Source organism: Camelus bactrianus, chromosome 7 (genome assembly GCF_048773025.1).
Source record: "Camelus bactrianus isolate YW-2024 breed Bactrian camel chromosome 7, ASM4877302v1, whole genome shotgun sequence".
NCBI classification, from domain to species: Eukaryota; Metazoa; Chordata; class Mammalia; order Artiodactyla; family Camelidae; genus Camelus; species Camelus bactrianus.
The window spans coordinates 4025422-4041099 of record NC_133545.1 but is presented as its reverse complement, the minus strand read 5'-3'; the positions used below and the strand labels follow the sequence as shown (position 1 = coordinate 4041099).

General features: G+C 41.9%; 1 protein-coding gene across 1 annotated transcript in view; it reads right to left on the bottom strand.

Annotated features, from left to right (window-relative positions):
* Positions 1-13586, bottom strand: part of XRCC2 (X-ray repair cross complementing 2) — a 34031-nt gene extending 20445 nt beyond the window's left edge. The window contains exons 1-2 of the mRNA XM_074366722.1: positions 13439-13586; positions 1055-1136 (exon numbers count right to left, since the gene is read on the bottom strand). Coding sequence (XP_074222823.1) covers positions 1055-1136; positions 13439-13477 — 121 coding nt within the window. The 5' untranslated portion in view covers positions 13478-13586. The remainder of the gene's footprint in view (positions 1-1054; positions 1137-13438) is intronic.
* Between the last annotated feature and the right edge of the window lie 2092 nt (positions 13587-15678).

The following is a 15678-nucleotide window of genomic DNA, read 5'->3' as shown; positions in this document are numbered from 1 at the left end:
ACTCATACACTTTGCTGATGGTGACAAGGAAAATGTGGCAATTTCCAAAGCAGCTGCCTTGGAAAATAGTCTGGCAATTTCACCAAAGGTTGAACACAGAGTCCCCATACAGCTTGGCAGTCCCTCTCATTGGTATTACCAAAGACAACTGAAAATGCATCTCCACAGAAACACTCGTACACAAAATAACCACAGCATTCTTCATTACAACCAAAAAGCAGAAACAACCCAAATGTCCATCAACTGATGAATGGATAAATAAAATGTGGTGTATCTACACAAGAGAGTATTATCCAATAAAACAGAATGAACTACTGACGCATGCTACAATGTGGTGAATCAAGCAAAGTGAAGGAAATCAGTTATAAGAGACCGCATGCCCTATGATTCCGATTATGTGCAATGTCCAGAAAAGGCAAACCCGGACAGGCAGAAAGAAGACGAGCGGTTGCGCAGAGTTAAGGGGTGTGAGAGGGAGTGAGGAGCGACACTATCAGGCAGGGCTTCTTTCTGGGGTGAAGAAAATGTTCTACAGTTGACTGTGGTGACAGCTGCATGTGTGTGTGAACTGTACACTTTAGACGGGTGAATTCTCTTCTTTAAAGCTGCTGCATTAAAAGAGAAAGAACGACCTAAGCACACTACTTCGTTATCAGTTTCCCCTAGTGTAGAAGTGCTGATAGAACCAGTGGGTATATAGTTTCCCTGCCACGAAAATATTAACAGAACAGCCAGGTACCTAAGGACTTCCCTGTGATTCTCAAACTTCTAAAGAATAAAAACTCAGTAATAACAAAACTCCCACAAACTGTGTTGGGACTAAGGAGCTTGTTTGTTCTGAAGATTTACTGCAGATAAACCAAACTTCATCTCATCTGACACCGCCAGCAAAGGCTTGGAAGTGTCCCACCGCAATCTCTTTCTCAGGTTTTAACTTCACAGTTTAAGCCATCTAGGCTCTTGCCAAGAATATGTGTATATATATGAATATATGTCAGAAAAAACTTGTCTTATAAAACTTAATTTATATTTTGGCTGGAGATTGTGTTTTTACCATGCACAGGTGAATCTTCATCAGCAAACAGATATGGTTCTATGTCTTTCAAGGAACTTCTGCCTTCCAGTCGGGCAAGGAGCTTGTAAAAGAGAAAAAAAAAGGGAAGAAAACTCATTATCTAAAAATACAAAATCCTAGAAATTGACATATACAATTTTTCCAAAAGTCTATAACTTTTCATAATGTTGAGGATCTGGAGGAAATTACGAAATAGGAAATACAATTTAGGAGAAAAAATTGTGTTCATTTATTCAGAAAATACTTTATTTTTTGTTTATGTACCAAACACTGGTGGTAGAGTCGCTGCCCTCAAAGGAGCTGATGTGTAGTTTGGATACAGGCCCACACTGCTAACTGCAAGGGGTCTATCTTCCCTACTCCTTATAATTCTCTTTCTCACTCCACTTACCACACTTGTTACACAGTTACCAGATTTTCTTCTGTCTGCCCACTATCCTGTCAGCCCTCACCTAGGGAAAGTAAAGGGAGGAGACAATGGAGAAAGGTGGAGAAAAACGTCCCTGAGAAGCTCCAGCTTGAATTCGTGAGGTGAACAGGGCAGAGCCAGGCATAACTGGCAGATGGGACCACGTCAGCCGAGGTGCAAAGGTTATAAACAGCAGTGCGCACAGGCCAGCTGGAAGGAAGTTTGAACTGCTAGAGCTGGTGGCGTGAAACAGGCAGGAGACAATGAAGTCATAAAAGAACAGAAGTGAGGTCGTGAAAGGTCTTGGATGCCACGTTTAGCAGTTTGCTCTTTGGCTTGCAGTAAGAGCAAGGGGTTTTAAGAAGCAGTCTACAACAGCTGAAGAGTAGAGAGCTGGGACTCGAGAACCAGACCTGCTGGGTCACTTCTCTAGGCCTGAGGTTTCTCATTAGTAGTGTTTCAAGAGCGCCTGGCACAGAGCAAGCACTGTGTAAGTATGAGGTGTTATCTGCATTTCAAACAGATCATCCTGGTGGCTACTAGGGGGTGGGTGTGAGAGGAAAGGCAGTAGTGGAGAAAAGGCTGGAGTCTGTCGCGCTAACCTGGAGGAGGAGTGCCTGCACCAAGACAGAGTTAGGACCACAGCAAGCAGAATTCCCAGACTGACAACGGAAACGTAATCAAAGTTGATTCTCAAGGTTCTAAGGAGCGACACAGATTAGATAACCCTTCTATAGAACAACAAAAGCACATCACAAATGGAAGAAAAGCACTTATCCTTTATAGTTTGTTTGTTTTTTTTAAACAGAAGTAAGAGCTTCAGAAAGAATTCCTGCAGTGATGAAAAGGTTCTGTGCATTAAGCTGCCCTCAAAGAACCTGCAGGTAGGTCCTCTAGGAGATGAGGTTTTACTCCACAAGCTAAGACTGCTAACTACACGAGGAGGAGAGTGCTCTGAATTACAGCCGAGGCTCCAAGCATGCACCTGTGGTGTCAGTTGTTCTCATAAATACTAAGACATCATCTTTTTCACTAAGCTGACAATGCGCTGATGGTGCAACAGCGAAGGTGGGTAGAACTGTTGGCACCAGCACACTCACAGCAGTGGCACCAAACTGCATCAGTATACACGGTATTCTTCACCACTCACAGGAAAAAAAACCCAAACAAGCAAAACTATTTTTATGTAAGAATGGTTTTTGATGAGGCAGTAAAAAGTGTTAGTTCTATTAAATCATGACCTTTGAGTACTTTTGAAAATATTCCTTGTAATGACATGGGAAGCATGTTAGTAGGAAAGAATTTAACCTTGACCAGAGAGGTCCGGCCTTTGCCCTGGGCTTCTGGGAGATAATCTCTAGGCCTCTTGGAATATCCTGCTGATAAAAGTGTCATTGTTTACCTGGGGACCCTGAGCCACACCAGACAGTCTAACAGTGTGAGTGGAGGTGGGGGCCCCAGGTCGGCTCAGCCTCTGGTATCCCTGGGCTGGAGCCGAAGGCTGGTTGTTTGGGCGGCTATGCCTGCATGACAGCCTCAAGAAGACCCAGGACACCGGAGTTCAGGTGAGCTGGCAATCGAGGTCAGAATGAGCGAGGTCTTGAGGACCTGGAACTCTGCAATTGGTCCAAAGTGAAGGCAGTCTTGGGGACTTACCCTAACTTCACATATAGATAAAGCACTTTTGCTCTGAATTGAAATACAATGGTTTTTCTCTAGGAAAAGCAATTGTGTGATTATCTGAGCTGGATACTTTTTCATTGAATACCTTTAATTTGAAAGAACGACCGACAGACAAGTCACGACTATACAGACTTTGGAATCTGGCAGACATTTTATTGAAAACAAAGAAAGCGAGCCTGTCACTTTTAGGGAAAAGAACTGACAGTATCTGTTGCCAATGATAAAATCTGAATTTTGGGAAACTTTTATCCACTACTGTGAGCTTGTCAGGTTCCCAATACTTCAGGTATTGGTGAAATCACTGGTGACTTTAACAGATGTGACTTTGAGGGGATAATTATTTAACAAAATGTGTCAATACCTGGAAGATCAGTATAACTCAGTGAACCAATATTTCCAAGTGACCAATGTATGATGTCAAGTCACTTCGGGTTAAGAGTCACTCCAAGTTTAAAACAGATCAGTAGGTTGTAATGTATGAAAAGTTCATTGATAAATTTCATATCCTATGTTGCAATTAACTTCTAGGAAAATGACTACTTGTCAAGTTTTAGTGTAGTATCAGGGAAGAATATCCACAGTTATCTGAAAAGATTCTTAAAATTCTCCTCCCTTTACTAACCATGTAACTGTGAGAGGCAGGTAGTCTTCATCAACTTTAACCAGAACCACATATAGTAACAGGCTGGATACAGAAAAGAGATGCAAACCCAGTTAACTTCTCTTCAGCTAAACATTAAAGAGACTTACAAATATGTAAAATCATGTCACTCCTCACTACATTTTTTCTTTAGAAAAATATAGCTATTCTTCATAAAAATATTTCTGATAATATTCAATGGGTTTATTATTGGGTATATTCAGTTGGGTCACTGGTACACAAATGTAAGTATTTTAAATTTCTCAGTTTCATTGACAGATATAACCTCATAAACAAAAGCTCTTTTGCTGATGGACGTTAACTGGACCAACTGTGATGATCATTTTGCAATATATACAAATAATGAATCATTATGTTCTACACCTGAAACTAACATAATGTTATGTCTATTACACCTCAAAAAAACCCAAACAAACCCCACAACCAACAAAAAACAAAAACCACAACTCTCTGAAATCCCCAATAATTTTAAAATGTGTAATGCAGTCCCTAAAGCTAAAAAGTATGAGAACCACTGAGTTAGAAGGCTGAGAGTCCAAGGTGAAGGAGAAAACAGAGAAACGTCCACGGACAAGATGGAGCATAGGATATGACTATAAAGTGTTTTAAAAAGCAAGCATACAAATGACTAACATCCTTATCAGGAAGATTAACTTGAGAAGTTACTCCAATTTTTCACTCTTACTGCCATTGCTCAAGATATTTTAGAATCCTCATCTCTTGAGAATCCCTTGTGTATTCAAAAAAGCATTAGAATTTTATTGACATGACTCTTAGAAAAAGGTAGTATTACTCCTTTTACCAAACTGCCTGACTTTGACAATTTGCATCTGACTTTCCCCTATTATTAAAAAGTCAAATTCATTTTCAAAGAATGAAAACCATCACTAAGAACTTTCAAAACAATGTTTTACAAAGCCAAAAGCAGGATATACTGAATACAGAGGGAGTGAAAGTAACTCCCAGAACTTGAAACTTTACAAATAATGGAAATTAACAATTTATAGAAGTCACTTGATGGGATATATTCCAAACCTAAGCAGAAAATACCCTAAAATTTTGGCATAAACCTGACTGTTGTATAATTTAAAATGAAAAATGTTGTCCAGATTTGAGGAATGAGTTGAAAGAAGCTAGGTATAACCAATCTGGAGTTTCAGTAGGGCAAAGGGTAAGTTAAGTAAGGGTAAAGGGAACCCTAATAAGTTCTGCTTGACATGACAGTTTGCTCCTTTCAGGGAAGATTAACACATCAGGCAAACAGAGCTCAGCTGATGGTAGCTATTAAGACAATTCAACTATTTCTCTTGATTCTCTAAGCAACCTTTCTGAGCCCAAATTTCCTAACTGGAAGAGAATACACAGTGGACACAACAATTCTGGTCTATTTGGCAGTTGCACTAGTGTTGTAAATTACTACATTCGGCATTTGGTTTGTAAATCAGCATCTGCTAGGTTTTATTGTCCTAACAACAGCATCTAATAACAGCTAATGTTTGTACCTGCTGCGGTATCAGTGGTTCACAACTTACATACATTATCTCTTTTGACTGTCACATTAACTCTATTTGTTATCATTCTATTTTTCAGATGAGAAAATAAGTAGACACCAGAGTCAGGATCTAACCGAGATCTCTCTGGCTCCCCAAGCCCAGAATTTGCCCACTGTGAGACAGAGCCTCAGTCACGTCACTGAGTCGGGCAAAATCTGAGTACCCGGATGAAACAGTTTTTGGACTTACTAAGCTAAAGACCAAACCAATGTGATGTCCTGTCTAGAAAATTATCCCAACAAGGAGCCCTAAATGTTTCAACAGCAACATCAATACTGAGCAAGCATACAGTCTGCAAAAGGGATAATACTCAACAATACAGATATTCATTGGTAAACATTTCAGGTAAGTCAACAGTACTCCAGGAACTGAGTAAGGCACTGGGGATACACAGGTAAAACAGACACAGTAACTATCCTCAAAGAATTTACCAGGGGAGAGCCAAAAGATTTAAAAAGTACAATACAGCATGGCAGGTATTGTAACAGAAATAAATACGGGATGCTATGAAGGCATAAAAGATAGTCGATGGTAATCTGTGTGAGAGGTACCTTTAATTTTGAATGAGGGATTGAGCATACAGTTCTTTCGGACACATACAAAATGTTCACTGATACAGAAATGCTTTTTTTCTTTCCACCTGGAATGTCCTTTACCTGTTCTCTCAATTAAATTCCCTAAGACCCAGACTATTGAAAGAATGAAAATTCTACACATTCCTCAGGGCCACCTTCCATGAGTTATTACCTTACTTAACACAGTACCAGCCAGTCTCCCTCACCTGGATGTAAAAGCTTAAAAAGAAAAGGGTCTACCTTGGCTCACCACCAATTCCAAAATGCTTTACATTTGGCAGAAACTTAGTAGCTGCCTGTTAAGTTGAAGGTAAACAGGACATAGGTGGGTAGAATCAGGGTTAGGATGGAGAGTAAAAAGAACCTCAAATTATGTAGATTTTCTACATGCGTGGACGATCTATGCAAACTTCTGCTGAACAGAAGTCCATGAGTATTCTTACAGCTGTCATCAAAGTTCTTAATGCTTACTAACAAAAGTCTGTTTTATAGGCAATCATATACCTTCAATGCCTGTTAAAGAAAGTATGTATCATGCAGATGTTTTAAAACATCATTTAATTATGCAAAGGCTTACACTAGCGCAGGAGAGCTTAAAGATCAAATTAACCAGAAATGAATGACGTTAAGGCAAACACGTGCATATAATTTGGATAAAGGCTCATTTCCCTTGACCTTTTTTGATTAAATCTGTTTGCAGACAGTCCCCAGCAGCAAGGCTTCAAACCAGTTAAGTGTAAAAGGTGACCTAAAGAAGTAAACATCCTAAACCCAATATTCCCACCCTGCCCTGTAACAGGCCTGGATTCCACTTACAGATTGAATACAATTCTTAGTAGTTCTACTACATATATAGAGGAAGTTTACTTCAGGCAAACATATGTAACTGTTTTAACAGAAAGAGAGGAGCTAGAATGAGGGGGAAGGCAGGGAAAGCAGCTCTGTGTTAACACGCATGTGGTCCATGAAAAATCCGGCCCTTATCATGATAGTCCCTTAAATTAAAGGACTAATTCTTTTTCACTTGTGAATTAGGCTCCTTCACCACTGAGGAAACTCAACTGTCTTTCAGGGCAGAGTACTACATCTGGCTCTTCAATTAAGCTTTTGTTTACATTATATAGAATAGACAACTGTTACTCAAATACTAAATAGTTAAATTCCATTGTTTCTAAGTATATTCCCTGAAGAGCTCCTGCTTTTATAACTAGTATTTTTTAAAAAAAGCAACCATCCTGTAAGAAGGAAAAATAGATACATAACTGACTAAGCAGCATTAATTTCTAGCAGAATTCATAAGGACTAAATTCTAAATTTGACATCCACAAATTACTAATTTCATTAAATGTATTCTTAAGATTTCACTAGAAGTTATAGCAGACTGTGCTTCAAAATTTCATTTAGACTGTAAGATCAACTATATGCAAGATCCCAGACACAGTAAAGCACACAATCAAAACTGCAGGAGCTGGGAACCCTGCTCCCAGGTGATGAGTATTCAGCTAAAACACCTTTGTTTAGCTCACAGGAAGCATCCCTACCAGGCTCACCGGTGAATGACTGCAGGAAGGGATTAACACATCCCCTCCAGAGGCTGACTGAAACCAGGAAATGTTTGCCTTTACTCCCTCTCCTCTTAGTATAAAAGAAGCCTGAATTCTAACTCAGGCAAGATGGTTCTTTGGGACATTAGTCCCCCATTTTCTCGGTCTGCTGGCTTTCCAAATAAAATCACTACTCCTTGCCCCCTTGCCTCCCCTATTCTCTCATCCTCTCATCCCCAGGGAAGGAGAGACTTTTTCCAGTGGATTATTTTGTGAGCAGGAACTAGACACACACTTATCAGCCCCTTCCTGGGTCCTGCCAGCTTGCCTGCAGGAATAACATAATTCTGTTTCTAGACTTCAGTCTAGTAGGAGGGGCACTTATAAACAAGCATCTGGCAACATAAAGATTGATGAAAACCTTGACAAGAGCACTTTTAGTGGAAGGTGGAACCAGAAGCCAGGTTACAGTGGGCTAAAGAGTGAATGAGATAAGGAAGTTTGGGCACAGAGCACAAACAACTCTTTGCTCTGCTGGGGAGTAAGGGAATGGGGCTGAACGGGGATTTGATGTCTAGGGAGCTTTTTTTGGCTTATTTGGTATTTATTGTGTTATGTTAGGATACAGATGGAAACGACTGGTAGAAAAGAAGATTCCAGATGCAGAAGACGGAGAAAAATGGTCACAGGAGTGGGAATATCTGCAGGAGCAATGTCCTTGAGGGGGAGGAATGGGGTGGATGGAATTCAAATCCCATGTGGAGAAGGTGCCCTTTCTTAGACGCAGAAATATTTATTCTACTTTACAGGAGGGAATTTAGAGAAAATCAATACATATATTATTATCAATATAGACTTGATGAAAAAGCAGGAGTTGCTATATTACTATGCAATAGAGCAGACTTCCAAGCAAAGAAAATTACTGGAGACAAAGAGGGACACTACGTAATGATAAAATTCCTAGTGTCAATCCACCAGGAAGATGTATGATCCTAAATGTACATGCATCAAAGAGTCTCAAAATACATGAAGCAAAACTCACAGAGCTGAAAGGACTAACAGACAAATCCACAATTACAGCTGGGGCTTCAACACCCACTTCTCAGCAAACAACAGACTTACTAGAAGATCTGAACAATACAGTCAGCAGGATCTAATTCACATCTACAGGACCATCTAACAGCAGCGGAATGTACTTTTTTTTAAGGGCCCAAGGAATATTAATCAAGATATATTACATTCTGGGCCATGAAACAAACCTCAACAAATTTAAAAGAACTGAAATCACACAAAGTATGTTTGACTATAATAGAAACAAACTAGACATCAGCAACAGACAACAGGAAAAAATAAGGGAGTTCCTGTGAATTTTTTCATCAAAGACAGATGAGGCAGTGCAGAAAGAGGGCAGAAGGAAGAGGAGGAAGGCATGAAATTTATCCATTTAACAATGATTGGTGCCCATTGTGGGCTACATGTTGTTCTAAACACTGAGACTTAAAGGAGTAAACCCGACAGAGAACAAAATCTGCAACCACGATCCTTAAATGGCAGGCATGAGGGGTGGGGAGGAAGACAACAGTGTAAGATGTCAGGCATAAGTGTTAAGAAGAATAAACAGAGGTTCCTTTAGGAATAAAGATTAACAGTAGGAAGGACCTCCTTATACTGGATGGAAAAGCTTCTTCTCTAAGTTGGCATGTGAGCAGAAACTTGATGCCAGTGAGGAAGTGAGCCATGTCAGCTTCTGAGGGAACAGCGATCTGTTCCCTCAGAAGAGTGAGTGAACAGAAACTGCAAAGGCTCAGAGGCTGATGCCCGTCTGGCACATTCAAGGACCAGCAGGGACAAGAGTGAAGGCAGTGAGGGAAGAGCAGTGAGAGAGAGAGCGGTAGATGAGATCAGGAAGGCAGAAGAGATCAGAGGTCATGGGAGGGGCTGAAGGGCAAACCACACAATTTGCAAGTCACACGTCACTGTAGGAAACAGGATTCTGGATCTTACCGCAAATGACACATGAGCCTCTGGAAAGCTCGGAGCAGTAGAGTCTGTTTATGTTTTGAGTGAATCACCCTGGATACTATGTGGACTACACATTAGAATAAGTGTGGACAGGGCGGAGCAGAGACCAGTCGGGGGGCTGCTGCAGTCAAGTGGGTGATGGTTATTAGGAATAGGAATCGCTGCAGTGAAGACAGTGAGAGTGGTCAAACCCAGGATACATACTGCAGGTTAGAAGACAGATTTGCTAATGACTGTGGGTTGGTAAGGGAGGAAAAAAGAGGACTCAAGAATGACTTGAAGGTTTTTACCTTGAGCAACAGGTAGAACAAATTCACCATTTAACAAGACAGGGAAGACTTGGGAGGAAGCAGGTTGAGGTGTGGGTGTACGTGTGTGGTGGCAAATCAAGACTTCAATTTGGAGCATATTAAAGTTTTTTCTCTGAATCTAGGATTCAATCGTGATGAGCATGTTAACTGCAGGATGCCTACTGGACATCCGTGTGGATATGTCAAAAAGATAATAGAACAGATGTGTCTGAAAACCAGGAATAAGGCTGGACTTGACAGATGTTTTGCAATGAGAAAATGAATTAATTACTGGAAAAGCATAGGTGGACTGGGAGTCCACTTGAGATTGATGGTTATAAATTTAAAATGAAATCAGTCAGCCTAGTTGTGATTTTCTTTAGCAATATTCAGCTGAGTGGGCAGAGACACTCAGTGAAAGTCGACAGCTGGGTTTAATGGTTAGGAAAGTAGGTTAGGATGTGGAGACAAGGAAGTTGAAGGTATTCACAATGGCAACGAAGGAGCACTTGTTCTATTCTGGGTAAGAAAAGCGAAGAGAGAAGGGGACATACATTGTTCTAAGTCTATGACACAAAACTGAAATATTATTATTTAATAAATATTAAATTTGTCTTACTGAATATTTGCCTCTGGCAAAAAGGTCACCCTGTACCTTTTCTAAGAAAAGAAAATCAGTCATTGTTAATAAATATTTATCAGCTGTTTCCTATGGAGGGAACACTGTGCTTAGTGAAAGGATACAAAGAAATATTAAGAACCCACCTTCCAGAAGTATAGCTGAGAGGGAACTGAGAAGTCATAATCGACCACTCCCATTTTACAAAGATAGAAGTCAAGTTTTATTAACTTAACCAAAATCACCAAGCTTGTTCCTGACAGAGCCAAGACCAGAACTTCCAGCCCAGCACTATCCATCTCAGCCTCCAAAATGACACCAGAAGATTTCCGGGAAAATGTACAAAAATTCGCCTTGGGAAATGATCACTGGGGTGGAGAAGTTTTCTACTTTTCACATCAGTGCTGCTGGAATTTTCTGCCATAAGCACACACTACTTTAATAATATAACAGAACTGTTATAGTGAAGTTAATTAAGGAAAAAAGAAGCAGTATGTGCATGACAACCAAAACTGGACACTTTAAATTTTTTATCCACTGATTATCTTTAAACTCAAGGCACGTTTGCATTTTCGAGAAAATGTCAAGCGCACCACTACTTAACAACCACGTGCAAATGATGCCATTTGGTGGATGACACCAGTATACTGCCAAGATCACCGTGAAGGTCTCCTGATAACTCTCAGCGGAATATAAAAGCAAAAATGCCATTGCTCCTGGGCGGAAGTAAGGGGAAGAACAGATTACTCTGTCACACACTGCATTCAAATGTGAGTCTCGTATAGTCAGAGGCTCCTTATATAACCTTTCCACTCGCTATCTGGGCCACCATAAAATGCATCCCTAGAATCTGTTAAACAAAAATATTCTTTGCAACTTTGTTTTCTTGTATGAAATGTCTTTTCCCTAATATTCACAAGATGTGGGAAAAGTCAGCTGTTTTATAGGGTGGTTATTCTCGTGAATTAAGACTTTTAAGTAGCTTATTGCAGTTTCTTGGGATAGCTTATGACCTCAGATATCTTCCTCAACACAATGCCTCCAACATTACGTAGACGAATGTGCACGGAAAGAAAACACAACCTGAACAAATAAAGCAACGGCCATACGGTGCCCAGCGCCTATGGGAAAAGAGACCTGCTTAGTTGGTTTTGTTGACAAAAAGGAAAAAGAATAAAGGAGCACCAATCGCCCAGCTGACTATTCTCCTCTCCACCCCACCCGACTCCAAAGTAGTATGAGCGAAACAACCCTGCTGAGGGTCCCCAGACAGCCTAGGCCGGCCAGCGATATGACACTGAATTCTTCATTCAGTGATTTGACTGTACTGGGCTCTCCTTTTTTTGGGATGCTAGGCATGTTCTGACTCCAGAAGTCACTGAATTTAACCTGGCTTTCAAATTATCATTTAAATAAGTAAGGCTGAAACAACTAAGTCCTACTGTACAGCACAGGGAACAATATTCAGTATCTTGTAATAGCCTATAACGAAAAGCAGGAAGAGGAATATACATTTACATATGTATACCTGAATCACTATGTTGTACACCAGAAACTAACACAATACTGTAAATTGACTATACTTCAATGAAAACGATAAATATGATTTTAAAAATAAATAAATAAGGTTATAGCTCTTTGCAGTTCTTACATCAAAAAGTGCCTCTCTTCTTAAGGGGCAAGGGTTGGTGAACTATGGCCAGGAGGCCAAATCCTCCAGGTTAAAAAAGTAAAAGTTTGGGGGGAGGATATAGCTCAGAGGTAGTGCATGCACAAGGTCCTGAGTTCAATCCCCAGTCCCTCCACTAAACAAATAAGTAAACCTAATTACCTCCCCCATCGCCCCCCCAAAACAAAACCGAAAATACATGAAAAATAAAAGTTTTATTGGAACCCAGCTGTGCTCACTGGTTTCCACATCTACCGCCGCCTTCACATTAGAGCTGAGTGGTTGTAACAGAGACGGAACCGCCGGCAAAGCCCAAATGTTGACCACCTGGCCCTCCCCAGGGAAAGCTTGCAGGCTCATTTTACTGAGTGTTGCTTTCTCTCCCTCACCTGCTCAAAGACTCCTTCACAACCCACCTCTACCTATTTCTCAGGACTTACTTCCTAACACTGTTTTCCCTCGTTAGCTTTGTTCCAACCACAGAGAACTACTCACAGTTCCCCTAAATCGGCCTGCTCCTGCTGAACACAGAACCTACATCCTTGCAACTCCCTGCCCCGAAAGTCACCCTCCCCTCGCCAAGCTAACCTCAACAGGTCCCTAAAACTTCAGCTGTCATCTCCTCCTCCCAGGCAGTCTTCCAGGATGCCCGCCTCTCTGCTGCCAGCATGACGGAGCACCCGCGCAGTAACTTGTAGTCAGCCTCCCCTACCAGCTCTGCGACAGCAGTTCTTTCTTTCGTTTCTTACTCTTGTTCCTAACCAGCGGCTGACACCCAGTTAAGTGCTTGATACTTGCTGGTTCAATTTCTGAATAAATTCTTGCAGGCATCAAATGGCTTGTGTAGCACTGGATATTTAGGCTGGAAATGTAAACTGCGATGGCAAGGGCTTGATGCCGTAAGCCAGGACCAAAACATGAGCGGGAGGAGGTGAAGCAGCCTACTCAAACACCGCTGCTCTGGAAAAGTCAAGGAACAAACCACCTGGCGGGCCTGCTTTTCCCAGCTTCTCCTGCACAGCTAACCATGTCTGACTGTGGCCAACGTGGGGCAGGTCTGGAGCATCATCCCAGCGAGCAGAGAGCTCGCATTTCACACCCTTCAGTGCACCCCGTGAGCTCTCGTACCCCCGGAGTGGGGTCCTCCGCCTGCGCCCCGAGGACCGCTGGGTGCTGGGGGCGGCTCCGGGGGACACCGGTTTGCGGGGCGAGGTTCCGGGCGGCCTGCGTCTGGGCCCCGCGCGCCTCCCCCACCCCGGGGCGCCCCGGCCTCCCCGTGCCCTCGCCCGCCCGCAGCCCTGTTCTGGTCTCCCTGACTCCCACCCCGGCGGCTCTCACCTCCGTCCCAGACTCAGCCCTCTGAAAGTCACTACACATAGCCCTGAAGGCTCGGCGCGCCAGCCACTCAACCTTCCCGCCCGCAGCGCCATTTACCGGGCGGCGTCGGCTCCACAGCCAGTCAGAGGCGCCGACCCTCTGACCCCGGCGTGAGCACGCGCACTGCGCCCGCCGTCGGGGGCATGCGCACTAGGCTGGGCCCGCCCCGCTCTGCTGACGTCACACCCCGTCTCCCAGGAGACGGGAGACAGCTGGTGATTTTATTTTCGCCTCTCAATTTGTTTTTATTAGGTAAAACTAGCAGCATGTACTTTAAAAAAAGAAGTATTAACAGAACATTTACTGAGCAAGCGGGCCTCTGTTCACTCTTGGGTTAAAAGCCTTTGGCTGTGCGTGTGAGTCATGGTGACTTCTGAAAAAAGAAACGAGTACACTCAATTTAAACGAATTTATCGAGCAGATTTATCAAGTTCTTTCTGGAGATAGAAGAATTCTATTACTGTTTGTTACCGGATGTCTATCCATTAAGATAGATATTAGGTGGATAGTTGATAGATGGATATTGAGTTATTGCCGTATGCGAGACCTTGTGCCAGGTTCTGGGAACAGAACAAAGAATAAGAGACATGCCTGAATGGAGTTTACAGCCTATTAAGTCACTTACTGGGATGTGTTTTTTAAATACTTTACTTTCCAGCAGATGTATCTGTTGTTTAGTTGGGCAAAACTGAGGTGGGCTCTCTTTTTGGTCTCTTTTTCTTATCCTTACACTTGGATCTGTGTAATTAAGAAATGATTATAATATTTGTAATGATGGTTAACACCTGTAGTGCTTAGTATGTGCCAGGCACTGTCCTCAGGGCTTTATATGAAATAACCCATTTAATCCTCATAGTTGTATGAGGTAGGTATTGTTATTATCCCCATTTTACAGGTGAGGAAACTGAGGCGCAATTTTGACCCACATTACTGTGCTGTAATGATTGTAGTGGGTCAACACATTAATGAAAAATAGGAAGCAAAGACCCTGAATACAGACAGTTCTTCAAAGAAACTTGGCTGTGAAGGAAGAAAGTAATATAATACATAGAAAAAATATACAGGATCAAGGAAGAATCTTTAAGAAGAGAAGGCAAAGCCTAGGTCATGTTTAAATGCTGGTAGGAAAGAGCAGGTGGCAACTTAATGGTTAAAGACACCATCTGAGAAAGGTTACTTGACGGAGTTGGACCTGAGGAGGAAGGAGAGTTGAGGTACAAGAATCAGCTTTAGATGGGGGAAGGCATCTTGTCCAGAGACAAGGAGTCAAGAATGGGTGTAGATGCAGATACGGTTTTGGGTAGGGAGCTCAAAGAGGTTGAGAAGTTTGAGCCTGAGGGCTTATGTTTCTTCTTTGAAGTGCTTACACAAGGTAGTAGAAATCCAAGTTGAATTCCTCTTGTGAAAATTAAAAGAGCACCCACATCAAGTACCCAAACAGATGTTACCCACCTTGGTCCATTCGAGTACACAGAGCAGTGGGTGATGGACCCAAGTACCACACCACCGCAGAGTATGGACATTTTCCTGTAGCACTTGTTGTCTGTAACCACATTTCATATTCTGCATATAGTGGTGCTATTCTTTTTTTGCACTGAGTGCTTCTCCCAGAGTTACAATGTTCTTGAATTCCAAGATGAATTTTCTAACTCAAGTGGGTTTTGATGTCAGATACACATAGAATTTTAAACCTGGTTCAGTCACTTATTACCACGATATGGATTACTTACCCCTCTGGACCATAGTTAGTACAGTGCTGTGATGACTGAGTGAAATAACGTTCTTAAAACAGGTAGCCCAGCACCTGGTACAAAATATGGATTCCCTTCCTACCTTCCTGGCTTTCTTAGATCATCACTTAACAAAGCACCAAAGATACAATAAACACTCAGTAGATCTCTCTTGTTCACCACGATGACATTGATAGGGGCAGATGAAGAGACGGGTCTGCCTGGCAGTTGTTCAGGGTGGTGCACTGTAGAGTCCTAAAACTAGTACTAAAATACCACAGCAACATGAGATGGAAAAACTATTTGTTTCAACTCTTTCCAAGGAGAATACTGTATGTTGTTAGGAGGAAAAGGCACTTGGAAAGAGGGTGAAAGATACCACTTACATGTGGAATCTAAAAACATGACACAAACAAGCTTATTTACAAAACAGAAACAGACTCATAGACAGAAAACAAACTTATGGTTACC